Consider the following 14,144-nt stretch of genomic DNA (forward strand, 5'->3'; position numbering starts at 1 on the left):
GCAATTAACAATTAAAAGGCGGAATCATGTTTATATGCACTCAAAAACAAAACTTAACCCATGAACTTCAAAGCCTAGTAGATAGGTGAACCAAGACTCAACTCAAAACAAAGTAAGTTGAGAAATCAATACCTTTGTAGATTCCTCTTTGCATAAGCAAAGGCTAATCACCCAAAGAGAGGGCCTTCATTCCTTGCATCTTAGATCCATGGATTTGGATGGATGAAAAGGTTTCTCCAAGTTCCCAAAAATTGAGAACTTCTAATGATTCATCACCAATGCATAATGAAGAAGAAATGAGTGACCTTGGAGGAGTTTGATTGCTAGATGATCCCTCCAAGGTGGCCGAAATTTTAGAGAGAAATGAGAGCTTGTGTTCTCATCCTTTCCCCAAAAATAACCATTAATGAATTTTAGGCTATAAAGTTCTTTATATAGTCCATTCAAATAAGTGACCTAATGGACCAAAAGCCCTATTCTTCTAACATGGCCGCCCTATAGGTTTATTGGGCTTTCAAGCCCTTTGTTTATTCAAGTTGTCATACAACTTGAGTTAATGGGCTTGACATTCAAATCCCATTGGGCTTTGCGGCCCAAAACTAACCCGAGGTCTTTAACGAACTTATTCGTTTGGTTAATTAACATATTAATTAATCCTAACCTTAGATAAATGATTAAACCATTTAATTATTTTTACAGATCTCCGTTGTTTCTTCAAACTCTACCTTACTCGGTGAACGATCCATTAGGTTCCTTTTAGCGAGGCAGTGGGCGATTAAAAACTCTTTCTAATCAATTGTGAATTGAAACTTACTTTCAATTCTCCCGTTAGTGATTATACACTTTTAGGGCTTCCACAAACCATGGTTGACGCCTAGCAGCATGTCATGGTTACCCAAGCTAATCAGAAGAGGTGGAGAACCTATTCAGTTTTAGGATTACAAATGCAATACGGTCTTTCTCTAATACAATACTCTTGACCACATTGTTTGGTTTGATAGTTTATTCATGTCTACTATCCAATGTGAATCTTGTACTTATATGATTACCTTGAATGTGATCTGGAACGCATTCCAACATCTCATTCATACTCTGCCCAGAGATTCTAAATCATATCATAGAGTATTCTCCCTCAAACAGTTTGAAGGTTAGAGATCCCTTGTTGCGCATTCACTTGCCTCCATGGCTAAGTGGCTTAACCCCGACGATGCCGTGGACACCCTGATAGAGTGACTTTGACATAATCAAAGATCAAGTACCTAACCACAAGACAGCTGTGATGCCTCAGGTCAAAGGACTACTTTGCATTATCCCAACCATGAGTTCTCATGTGACATGAATATGAGAACTCCTCGTTGATCGTGTTCAGTGAACTCATTCTCTATTGAGCACCTACATGCTTGTCTTGGTGTCATTCACACCAATGACTCGAGACTAGTCACTCTCCCTGAGAGAAGACATAGCACGTATTGATCTTAACGGACTGTCAATGCCCAATTGGCAATCCTATGATCAGGAACGTTTAGGATGTGTCTGCGAAAGAATGGTCTCATGAATCTAACTTCTTTAGATCGCATTCTCCCAATCACATATTCCTTGGACTTATCGTTTAAGCATATAACATTTATATGAGACGGCTCAAACAATAATGTTTGCCCTTAATATTAAACTAGATTAGTTTAACATGTGAAATGTCCATAAAGTATCATCATATGATTGGTTTTAGGGCACATTTCCAACAAAAATCTCTTTTTTAATAGTACTTATAGTTACTTTGAGCCGGGTTCCAAATGCCTGAATGGAAACGAACAATTTGTTCAGGAGATTCGGAAGAAGTTTTCTGTTTGAGGATACCTCCATAACCGATATCAGAAGCATCGCTCTCGACTATTTTGAGAGAGCCGGGAGTTGGAATGCCAAGGCAAGGTAAAGTCTTGACATGATTCTTTATCTGTTTGACAATGGAAGTATGATTTTGAGTCCATGATGGAGGATTCTCCTTGAGACGATCAAACAAAGGTTTACATTGTTGACTAAGATGAGGATAAAATTCTAAAACATAATTGAGAGATCCAAGGAATCGCTGAAGCTGGGTTTTGTCAATAATTTGGTCTGGAAACTTATCAGCAAACTGGATGACTCGATCAATTGGTTGAATGGTAGACCTGTAAATATGGTAACCTAAAAACCTTACTTTGGTTTGAAATAACTTAATCTTAGATGCCGAGACGACTAACCCATTAGACCTAATGATCCTAGCAAATGCATGCAAATGTTTCCAATGCTCATCTATTGATTTTGAGAAAATTAATACATCATCAATATAAACAATCGAAAAATTGTTGTATTGATTAAAAATCTCATTCATGATATTTTGAAATTCACTTGGTGCGTTTTTCAAGCCGAAAGGCATTACATTCCATTCATAGTGTCCGAAAGGAGTTACAAAAGCAGTTTTGTACTTATCAGATTCATGAATTTGAATTTGCCAAAAGCCTGATTTCATGTCAAATTTGGAAAAAACAGTTGCTTGAAAAAGTCTTTTTATCAAATCTCTTTTGTTGGGGATTGGATATCGGATCCATTCTAAAACATCATTCAATGGTTTGTAGTTAATAACTAATCGTGGAACGCCGCGTTCTAATTCTGCATTTTTCTGAACGTAAAAAGCAGGGCAAGACCATGGAGATTTGCTTTTACGGATAATTCCCTTTTCTAAAAGTTGATTAATTTCGGTTTTACAAAACTCTAAAACTTCTTGGTTCATTTGAATCGGTCGTGCTTTGGTGGGGATTTTTTATTCAACAAAATCTGTAATATAAGGGAGTTTAACAATATGCTGTTTTCTATGCCAAAAAGCATTTGGAAGATCTGAACAAATTTCTTTAGTAAGTTTACCAGAAAAGTGGCGAATAGAATCTAATAAAGATTTGTTTGTTAACTGTTCTTCAATTCTTTTGTGAAGAATTTCTTCCTATAAAAAAGCAATTTGTTGAGATTTTGCAGTAATATGGTTGAGAGTTTTTGAAACACTATACTTTTGTAGTTGTTTTAACTTTTTAAGATTTGTTTCTATGTAAAATTCAAAAGTAATTTTTTGGCCAAAAACCTCAGTTGTAATACAGTTATGATGAACTTTGAAAGGATAAATTAATGCGATGAAAGGGAGTCCTAAAATAATTGGATCAGAAATATTTTTAATTAAAACAAATGAAGTTTTAAAGCAAACATTTTGTTGACAAACATGAGCTTTGGAAATTTCATATTTTAAATTCATTGGGGATTGATTAGCAGCGCTAAGTACCTCAGTTGATTTGTGATAATACTTTGTAGGTATTAACCCTTCTTGAATACAATTTAAATCTGCACCTGAATCGATTAAAGCGATAGTTTCTAAAGAAAAATCGTCAATTACTATTTTGATTTTAGAATACCATTTTCTAATTCTAATTTTGTCTAAAAGACTTAAAACAAGATCTTTTGAAGAAGAGGATTTGCTTGATTGGGCATCAGAATCGGAATGTGAAGAAGAATTGCCCTGTTCTTCTACAAGTGCTTGTGTGCGTGCTCTACTGAGTTGTGAACGAATTTCGGTATTTTCGGATTTTAAAAACTTAATTTCTGATTTAATTTGATTACTTTCTTTTTGTAAATCCTTGATGGTTAAATCCTTTTTTGGTTTATTAAACCGTTCCAAAGTAGTGCTAAGAGAAATGTTTTGAGAAGAAGTTTGACTAGTGCCAGGTTCATGAGAAGAAATCAAATTTTTGAGTTTTTTCAAATAAAAAGATTTTAAATCAAGATCATCGACTTTACTAATTAATTCCATTAAAAACTCTTCTTGTTCTTCTTGCTTATTAAGTACTGAAATTTTATTACAACAAGTGTCCGTGCACCCAAACTTAATGTTTGGCAAGGAGACTTTGCTAGAACTGCTAGAGTCAGAAACGGAAAAATCGGGATTTTTATCAGATTGACTAGAGTCGGTATTTCTAATTTCTAAAGCCTGAATAAGTTGAACCTTCTCCTCTTCAGAGATTTTTATTTGGTTAATAACCTTTTTAACCCTACATTCATTTGCATAATGACCAAATTTGCCACATTTGTAGCATTTTCCCTTTTTATTTTGAAAATCCTTTTTAGGTTTTCGAAAAGGTTTTTTGTTTGGAGATGGTTTTTCATAAAATTTATTTGTTTGAAAAGGTTTGTTGGAAGATTTTTTGTTTTTATAAAATCTGGATTGATATTTAGAAAATTTGCTGGTTTGTTGGGCTTTTTTCTTTTTATTCGAATGAGCAATCGGAGGTAAACCATATTGTTCACAAAATGTTTCAAGTTCGTATTTAGCAATAGATTTATCCTTATTAACTTGTTTTGAAATCTTCATGTCAATACACATTTTCAATCCTTCCTTTTGTATAACATTAACTATGTTACCATAAGTAAGGGTATGATAAGGTATGACACCTTCTTCGTTTACTAAAACATTTCGGATTTTGTGAGCAAAAAGATTTGGCAAACCATTGATAAATTTTTCTTTCCAAAAGAGTTGATTACTATTTTCCCTAAGCATAACTCTGGATATGAAAACATCTTTATACCATTTGAAATCACTTAAGGTTGGACACCTTAAATTACTCAGTTGGTCGTGAATACGAGTAGTGACGTTGCTGGGTGTTCCTATAAAGTGTTCTATAATCGTATAAAGTAAAGTATTTACTCCGTCGGGTATTCCTTGTCCTATCGTTTCATCAAAGATGGGAAGTCCTTCCTCATCTTTTTTGACCGCAAAACGTATTTCATCTCTGGACTGAGAAGTTAAGTGCTTCTCCCACCAAGAATGAAGCATTCCAGTAAAACCAGTGACGAGAAGATCAACGATTTGTGTTTGTTTAAAATTGTGATTTGAAATGTAGCTATTAGCAACCATGGACATATGTTAAAGTTTGTTCAAAAGTTCTTGTTCTGACAATCCATCTATATTTCATTCATAGAGTTTGTCAGCAGAGACTGAAAATTGATTTTGGATATTTCTTTCTTCAAACTGAAGATCAGGGGGAGTTGGCCTGGGATACCAGTTTTTTGTAAGAGAAGTAGGGTTGACAGGATGAGTATGAATGCGTTTTAAATCAAAAGTTAGCTGAAGATCCATGTTTTGAAAAACATTTTCAATATTTTGGATAGCAGAACTAGTTTCCATGTCCTGAGAAGAATCTGGGCCAGATGTGTTTTCTTCTTTAATAGAAACATCATTGTTTTGCAAAACATTGACAACTTTCTCTTTTTTGAGCTCAGTGAGCATATGATCAATTTTTTGTAAAGTAGTCATAGATTTTAAAGCAGTTGAACTTGAAGAAGTATTAGTAAAATTTATTAAAGGTTTTTCTTTTTGAGAAGATTTTGGTTGAAACAATTTGTCAATTTTTGTTTCAATTTTATCTAATTGTTTTCCAATAGTGTGAAGATTTTGGTTTGTAAAATTATTCTGCTCGATGACAGGTTTAAAACCAGAATCCTCTTTTGAAATTTTGAAAGGGGTTGCGGGAAATGTTGGTATTACCAGTTGAAATTAAAATAGTTTATTTGGGAGGATGACTAGAGGAAACCAAAGTTTTGTCTTCCTTAACTCAATTTTCTTTGGTAACAACCGTAACTTTATTTTTGGTTTCATAATGTTTTTCAATGAAATCAAAGAAAGATATTTCAAATTGGTATTGTTCTACAAAAGCTTTCCATTCAGCATAAATGGCTAGCTTTTCTTCATCACAATACTTTTTTCTAAAAATATTTCTCCTGGAGATGTTTTCCTCAGAAGCGATGTCAGCTTTAAGCTTTCTCCATCGGATTTTATGTGGTTTGTTTAAAACAAGTAATTGGTGATTCACCGATGTTGTTTCAAAATCAGAAGCAGTTGGAGAAGTGGGTTCTTCTTGGTTTGGAGGATGATAAACAGGATGTGCAACTTGTGAAGAAGTGTCGACAGATTTTAATTTGAGGAAATCATTGATTAAATCTTGTTTTGCAGTTTCCTGCTCCTTTAACTTTTTGTTCACTAAAGATTTGATTAAATCTTGATCTCGACCCAGTCTATCGGTTGACGTGGATCCAGAAAAAGACTGTCTGCTTGGAGTAAAAGATTTATGTGAACGTACTGATTCACAAGATTTTCTTACTGGTCTATCAAAATTGATTTTTACAGTGCCGTCAAAATATTGTTCAATGTTGTCAAGATTAACAAGACTGTTTTGGACGGAAACCGGCTTACTTTCATTAATTAAACACCAATCTGAAGGGAGACTGATGTCTGACCATCTAATGGTTCTTGGTACTCGTATGTTTGCGCTTTCTTGGGTTGTTTGGATCAAAAGAGTGTGGTCGCGAGGACTTTTGTTCAAAGCTTGAAAATTCATGTTTGTGCCAGTGATTTTGTAATAAATTCTAAAAATAAGTGCCAAAGGTTGTGTTCCTTCCAGGACTTGGTACCCGGATGTTTTGATATTAAGAGTAAGAGCTTTTAAAACATGTGGATCTGAAAGATTTATTGTGAGATCGGGAAAACAATCAAAATGGATAGGTCTATTGTAAAGACTAGATTCGATCATTTCGAGTATACTATCGTTGAAATCAGTAAATCTAGCGTCGCGAAGACATAAAAGGATAGAAGTGTTAAGACCTTTTCGAGTTAATGGTTTAACTGCGATTTGAACTAAACCAATATGAAGATAATTATGACCATTTTTGCGATGCGCTTTGATTTGGTCCGGAGAAAATAATTGACAAGTCTCATGTTCTTTGCTAAGAGCATAAGCCTTCTCAACTGTTTTGACGTGATGTTCTGATTTAAAAGAGGTCAAAGACCATTTCTTCTTGTAAATATTTTGGGTTGAAACCTTTGGAATGTTCCACTCAGAAAAATCAGTACTTTCGTCCGTTTGAAAATCCAATTTTTGTTCTTCATTGACAATGTCAGGTATAGTTCCTAAGTTGGATCTAGAGCTAGTGCTGGCCATTGAATTAGATCTAAATAATCTACTCATGATGCACACAAAAACAAATATGCTATATGCAAGACTTAAAAGATTCACCTTCCTCGTATGTCTAGACTCTTCCCCCGCTCATGCCTCTCCTGGGACTTATTGTTTGGACCACGTCTTACTGTTTGGCTGGAAGAAAGAAGAACTGAGGACCGACGATTAAGAAATGCAGATAGAATATAAGAATGTATGAATCAGAAATAGATCAAGTAGATGCTAATGAAATTACCAACCACTTGGCTCTGATACCAAATATATTTGTGTATCCATGAAAAATATAGCTATATCCATGAAAAATCATAAAAGTGAAATGTATGCATTTTGAAAAACATCATACAACAACAATAATGCTACTATTTTTAAGTTTTTCTCACTTTTCATCTTTGGCTAAAATATGTGGACATTTATTTCAACAACTTTTACAACAAAATATTCATAAAACAAAGTCAAAATGGACAAATTACAAAGTACGTAGTCCTAAAAGACGACATCTTACTTGAGAGTTTATTGACTACTAATGGGTTTGTCTTGTATAAATGGATAGATTTTTCAATGTGATTGGCACACGAAGTGGTATATTATATGTCATTATACAAATGGTAAGATATTCGTGTTAAAAAGTTAATAACTTAAAAAATAAAAATGTCTACATATTACATATAAAAACACGTCCGTCACACTGAAAAAAATTTCGTATAAATGGGAGAACAGAATCTATGCTTGATTATCGTGTATTTGCTGATAAACCCGTAAATTGGTCTCACACAGAACATTGTAACATACACAGAGAGGGACAACCGGCGAGCTGAAGAAAAGGAGAAAACCCATCGTCGCGAGCTCAGGTTGCGAAGTTGTAAGCGAATCAGGAGGTATTGGGTATCCATTGCAGTTGTCCGGATCTGTCAATATAATTTTTTGATTTAGGTTTTTGTGATGGTTTGTTTATCATTATCAAGATGGATGAATAGGAAATGAAATGGCCAGTGATTTGGGTTCTTGTTGATGCTTCCTTGTCTTAATTTTCTTGTTCATCTGTTCTTTATGAATTAATTGCATAAAAAAGTTATAACCTTTGACATGCATGATATGTACCAAAATATTGGGTAGGAGGAAATGAGGAGTTTGATTATCACCCCCTTTGGACAATTGGACAAGTTTGTTTTTATGTATAGATAATGTTTTGGTATTCTTGTTCTTCATAGCAACGCTATCAAGTTTTTGCGGATTGTTAATATGCATTTGAAATTTGGTTTTTCTTTTTCACTGAATAGAATTTCTAGTGGAAGTAGTGAAATTCAACGAAGTCATGTTCATGTGAAACTTTTAAGTGTCCATTCGAGAGGACCGGTTGAGTTTTAGAAAGAGAGAGATGCTGAAAAGCACATTGGACAGAATTGTGAGGAGTCATCGTAATGTTACTTCTAGTTGCAGTATCAGTAATATCAGTAGCATCGGCGGAGTTCCCAAAGAGAAGGTAGATTGCGTGGTAATAGGGGCAGGTGTGGTGGGATTGGCGGTGGCGAGAGAGCTTGCTCTAAAGGGCAGAGAGGTGTTGGTGTTAGATTCAGCTCCCACCTTCGGCACTTCCACCAGCTCCCGCAACAGCGAGGTGATCCATGCCGGCATCTACTACCCGACCCATTCCCTCAAGGTACCCACAAAATCAAATATAAAAGTCATAAACTTTAATGTCAAGAAATTCCCAATTCTTAATTTGAATGTTGAAAGCACAATATATCCTTTAACTTTTTAACGCATTTGGCAGGCAAAGTTTTGTGTTAGGGGAAGAGATTTGCTGTACAAATATTGCTCTCAACACAATATTCCTCATAAACAAATTGGTAAACTCATAGTTGCAACTAGGTCTTCCGAGATTCCCAAGTTGCATAATCTAATGCATCGTGGGATTCAAAATGGAGTTGATGGTTTGGTAATGATGGAGGGTTCAGAAGCCATGAGAATGGAACCTGAATTGACATGTTTGAAAGCCTTACTATCACCACTTTCTGGGATTCTGGATACACATTCGCTCATGCTATCTTTGGTGGTATTTCTATTCTCTTCTTTCTCGTTTCCTATTTTAGTTACACTGGGATCAACTCAAGTACATGCTTCAGTAAAATTTCGGTATTTAATCGAATATTGGATTATATACGATCTAGTATATATCACCCTTAATCCCCATATGGGTGCAGGGAGAAGCTGAAAATCATGGCACAACCTTCTCCTATAATACTACTGTTATTGGTGGCCATATTCAACAAAATCATCTATGCCTTCATGTTTCTGAAACCAAAACCCTTGAAAATTGGAATGGAAAGTTTCCGTTGCAACCAGAGACGATACTTATTCCTAAACTAGTTGTGAACTCTGCTGGCTTAAGTGCCCCTGCCCTTGCAAAGCGATTTGATGGCCTCCGAACTGAACATATTCCTCCTTCCCATTTGGCTCGTGGATGCTACTTCACTTTATCAAATACTACAATCTGTCCGTTCAGACACTTGATTTATCCTATACCAGAGGATGGCGGCCTTGGTGTGCATGTTACCCTGGATTTAAATGGTCAGGTCAAGTTTGGCCCTGATGTAGAATGGATTGATGGTGTTGATGATGTTTCAAGCTTCCTGAATAAGTACCATTTCTCTATCCCTGTTGTCCACTCTATTATATTATGTAGTACTGTCTACATTGTCCAGTATGTTTTATTGGTTTAAGTGGTCGCAACTCAGTCCAAAAATTTCTATCCATGCTTGTACAGAAGAGCATATTCCTTAAGCCTTTTTATTTATTTATATTTGTGTACATAAATTATGTTGCCTTCCTATATTGAAACAAATTCTGGTGTCTTGCATAAGTTAGGCTTCATTAGAGCATGCATTTGATACTAATGTTGCGCCTCAGACAATGATCAAATGGAGGTCCTAGGGTGAACTGTAAATTGTCATGTCAATATTCTTGTAGGGAGTTTTTTTAGGATATATCGTTGCTTATATACGTTCCCATGTTTGTTTGGATGCTTAATGCTTTTAGGCTAAAATCTTAATGACCTGATTGAGGTGCATCTGATGTTGAGTGTGATGTTGGACAATCTTAAAAACATGACAAGGTGTTGGTCACAGGTTTGACTATTCTGTATGTATGAATCGCAAAGAGCTATTTTACCCAGAGATAAGGAAGTACTACCCAAATCTAAAGGATGGGTCTCTTGAGCCAGGCTATGCAGGGATTTGACCGAAGCTTTCAGGTCCTCGACAGTCTCCAGTTGATTTTCAGATACAGGTAGTTTCTTGCATATTTGTCCTACGCCCGAACCTGAGATTTTAGGACTCATTTGATTGTTGTCTCATCTAGCATGAGAGTTACGATCGATTAGAATACATGAGCATGTAAAGTAATAGAATCTACATCCCTCACGTACTTTATATACATATATATATATATATATATATATATATATATAGGCTTATTATATTAACAACCCATGTATTAAACCCCACATACTTAATACACCCTACATTTGCTTTTTTAATTAAAAATTATCTTAATACACCTCACATACTTCCCCGTAATACCCTCATACCCCACATTCTCAACATACAACTCACATTTTCTCCATACCCCACCTTTTCTATACACCCCACATTTTTCAAATCTTGTAACACTCATTTTTAAGCGTCTTATGATTTTGTTTTTTGTTCTACTCTGTTGTTTTTCGTTCATTTTTAAACAGCTTAGTCGGCTCATTGAATTGTGACTCGAGTTTTCTGCTTCACCATCCGAATCACGCTCTAACATCTTAGAAATTAAACGGTCTATGATTTTATTTTTCGTCTACTCTATTGTTCAGGCAAGGGCTTGCCTGTGTAGCCTATTAATTTTCGATGGTGATTTTGACACATGTGAACGATTAAGTTGTGCTTTGATATAGTATCTTACGAAACAATATTTGGCCCGTGTAATGAAACCAAAAGCTCTTACCAATTTGTAGGCATTTTTCATATGAAAAATTATGGTTTGCTAACAAATTTTATGGCTATCGGATATCTGTGTTCATCCAATTTGTAGTATTCATGCTTCCTAAATGCTTTGTACTTTCTATTCTGTTAGATAAACCTAGTTGAGAATAACCACAAAAAAATGGAGGGTGGGAAGAGTTTTGATAGTTGATGTAGATAAATAATGAAAGTGATTTGTGGTGCATTTAGAAATTTTTTATTTTTTAAAACCTAATATGGTCAAAATTGTCGTTGCATAGTAGGATACATAAATCATTTAGTATTAAAATTTAATGTGGGGTGCATTCAACATTTTATGCGGTGCTAATATAAAAAGCCTATATATATATAGGGAATTGTTATTAGCACTTCAAAAATCTCATTCTACACTCCAAACTTTCTATATGAGGAAAGAAAAATACACTTGTGAAAAGTGTACAATGAGATTTTTGGAGTGTTAATAACATTTCCCTATATATATATATATATATATATATATATATATATATATATATATTAATCAGTTACTACACAACCAGAAGTGCATAGTACTGATTTTTCCGTTGAGCCAAGCAATTTCTTTTCTGCCCAAGATCTTGTGATAAACTAATAAAACCATCTCACTGCTGTGACAGCACCTAGCACAAATTGGCCTGGGAAAATCTCTGGTTTTAGTTTCTAAAACTCAATGTAGTGTGCGGAGCTGTCTTGTCATATTTTTATATGGTTGAAACGTGTTAAAGACACTATCTTACACTTGTAGGTGCTATGTTTGCTTTATAGATGAAGAGGTTTAGTACAGTACAACATTGATAGTTCTGTTGATATATCATTTTACGGCTATGTAGGGGGAGGATGTTCATGGGATATCTGGTCTCATCAACCTTTTTGGAATAGAGTCGCCCGGTTTAACTTCAAGTATGGGAATTGCAGAGCACGTAGCAACAAGATTCTTCAGGGGGTAAGGAACCCTGTCTGAAGAGGCTAAATCTGTTACAACCAGATCCCTCAGCTCTTCTCAGCTCCTTCCTCCCGTCTCTCCCTCTTTCCTCCTCATTCCTTTGTAATACAAAGTTTGTATATACTTTTCCCATTTTTAAGCACTTGTCAATATGTAATTATTCTCTAGTTTCTAGAGTGTCGTGGTTTGGATTTATTGTAGTTACGGAAAACAATCCTATCTATGCGGTTGGTGCGTGTTCAATAACCGCTGGTTTCCCTCTCCTAACAACTAGCTAGATGTCACTTGGTATTACGGTCTCGTAATATTCATCTTTACTTGTAAGTAAGAGGTTTTAGGTTCAATTCTTGCTAAAGACAAATTTGAATCTCATTATTGCCAGTTTATTGGCAGGCTTAGTTCACTCCCTTGGGGTGTTTGTTTTCCCTCACTAAAATTTACTGGACTAGATTGGACTAAACCTTAGTCCAGTCTTGTGTTTGTTTCCTGGAGGGCCTAGGTTTAAGGAGTAGCTTTCACTCACTTCGACTAAAGGAGGGACTAGCCGGTCTTAGCTAAACCCCTCAAAAACCAAGGGATTGCTAATCCCATCTCCAAAAACGATCGCACGATGCGAGTTCGCAAGCATGCTTCTGGACAAACTCCGTTTGCGAACCCATTTCCCAAATCTGAAACCTAGCCTTACCACTGCCTAAATCTCAACACAAAATTCAACAAAAAATGCAAAATGATAACAACAACAATCCTAATAGAAAATTTCTTCCTTATTCTTGAAAATTCCTAGAAAGTTTTCCTTTTTCCCATAAATTTTCGGAGAGAAAGGGATAGAGAAGGGGAGAAAGTAGCTTTGGGACGAAGAGAAATTGAGAGACAAAGAGGGAGGAGAGTAGTTTTGGGGACAATTTTGCACATGAAAAATTTTGAAGGTTGTGGTTTTGCAAGACAAATGATGGAGAAAATGAGTGTCATGGGGGACGAAACTAAAGGAAGAAAAGAAAGAACTCTCCAAAGAGTCTAGAGAGAGGTTGGATAAAAAATTAACGAAACTAAAGAGTATTCTAGACACATAGAAGAAAGGGAAATACCCCCAAAATGGGACAATTTCTTAATCTTGGGACAAAATTAAGACAAACTGGCCATGCACATGCCATACACACCATGCAAAAAACCGAAATTACTAAAATGCCTACATATAAATACTAAAAATCCTCAACTCATTTCATCACTGTTCTCATTTTTTGGAGAGGGATGTCGAGAGCTCTGTGAGCTCTGGGTTTTTAGGTTAAGCTCAGATCTTTAAGCTCCGATTTCGAATAGAGGGAAGTCGAGAGTGAAGATTCGAAGTGAGGGTTTCTTGTTTGCATCAATGTTTCATCCTTAAAAATATCATTTTTGTACCAAATTTTGCATTTTGGCCATAAAATTCCATTCTTTCCAACCAGTGAAGCTTCGACAACCATATTTCCACTGCCATTAGGTTCGTTTGTCTCTCTCATCTCTTTCTCTCAAACTTGGTCATTGTCTTCATTTCTGCAACTAATTATTAGTTTGTTCGATTAGATTTTTTGGATTTGCATAGATGGGAAGTAGAACAAAAGAGGGATGGGGAAGAGAGGGCTCGAAATGTGTTCCGGAAATTTTATTTGTTTATGGGTTTTGTTATTTTAGATTTATGGGTTTCAATCTTAGAGTTTTGCATTTTAATTGATGCTTAATATTTGTTCATTTTGTTATGAACTTGCAAATATTTGTGAATACGATCTCGAATTGGTGTTTGTTTGAAAAGTTTGTGAATTAGAGATCTTAGTACAATATATAAGAAATTGTACACGAAATGCACAATTATCTTACTTAAGGCATTTGCATTGGCACAATTATCTTACTTGAGGCAATCTCTTTTGTGTACAGGTTGGATGAAGAAAGTAAGAAAATGGAATGTCAACAATAAACTTGATGGATCTTGGTGGTTAAGCCAAGTTTCGAATCATGCGGGAAAAATATTGTTGTGCAGTTTCCTCTATTGTGTATGTTTTGGTTTATTTGTACAGTTCATAGGCATATGATTTGAATGTTTTTTTTTCTTTCTTTTTTTTTGTTTCCCAACTATGACAGTAAACATTGTAGTTATTGCTAGTGAGACACTAGAATTGTTAG

At 35.2% G+C, this 14,144-nt stretch overlaps 1 protein-coding gene across 3 annotated transcripts; it reads left to right on the plus strand.

Moving 5' to 3' along the window:
* The first annotated feature begins 7,736 nt into the window (after positions 1 to 7,736).
* On the plus strand, positions 7,737 to 12,236 carry LOC125479953 (L-2-hydroxyglutarate dehydrogenase, mitochondrial). 3 transcript variants are annotated; one of them, XM_048590134.1, is made up of 6 exons: positions 7,737 to 7,903; positions 8,306 to 8,685; positions 8,800 to 9,081; positions 9,230 to 9,666; positions 10,154 to 10,313; positions 11,793 to 12,236. In XM_048590134.1, exons 2-5 carry the CDS (start codon positions 8,404 to 8,406, stop codon positions 10,263 to 10,265), a joined length of 1,113 nt encoding a protein of 370 aa, XP_048446091.1. In that variant the 5' UTR covers positions 7,737 to 7,903; positions 8,306 to 8,403; the 3' UTR covers positions 10,266 to 10,313; positions 11,793 to 12,236. The 3 variants fall into 3 exon arrangements, with proteins under 3 accessions (XP_048446091.1, XP_048446090.1, XP_048446089.1); XM_048590133.1 differs by having other exon boundaries at positions 11,813 to 12,236; XM_048590132.1 differs by having other exon boundaries at positions 7,738 to 7,903; positions 11,878 to 12,236.
* Positions 12,237 to 14,144: the final 1,908 nt, after the last annotated feature.

Source organism: the organism of the source record quoted next, unplaced genomic scaffold (genome assembly GCF_019419815.1).
Source record: "Pyrus x bretschneideri cultivar Hongxiangsu unplaced genomic scaffold, Pyrus_bretschneideri_v1 Contig30, whole genome shotgun sequence".
Taxonomy (NCBI): Eukaryota; Viridiplantae; Streptophyta; class Magnoliopsida; order Rosales; family Rosaceae; genus Pyrus; species Pyrus x bretschneideri.

What these genes read in the sequence shown, in the direction of transcription:
- LOC125479953 (XM_048590134.1), top strand. Translation starts at nt 8,404, where the DNA reads ATGCTGAAAAGCACATTGGACAGAATTGTGAGGAGTCATCGTAATGTT. An exon ending in CGCTCATGCTATCTTTGGTG is followed by an intron (nt 9,082 to 9,229) that starts GTATTTCTATTC and finishes ATATGGGTGCAG; the next exon opens with GGAGAAGCTGAAAATCATGG. An exon ending in GTTTCAAGCTTCCTGAATAA is followed by an intron (nt 9,667 to 10,153) that starts GTACCATTTCTC and finishes TGTTGGTCACAG; the next exon opens with GTTTGACTATTCTGTATGTA.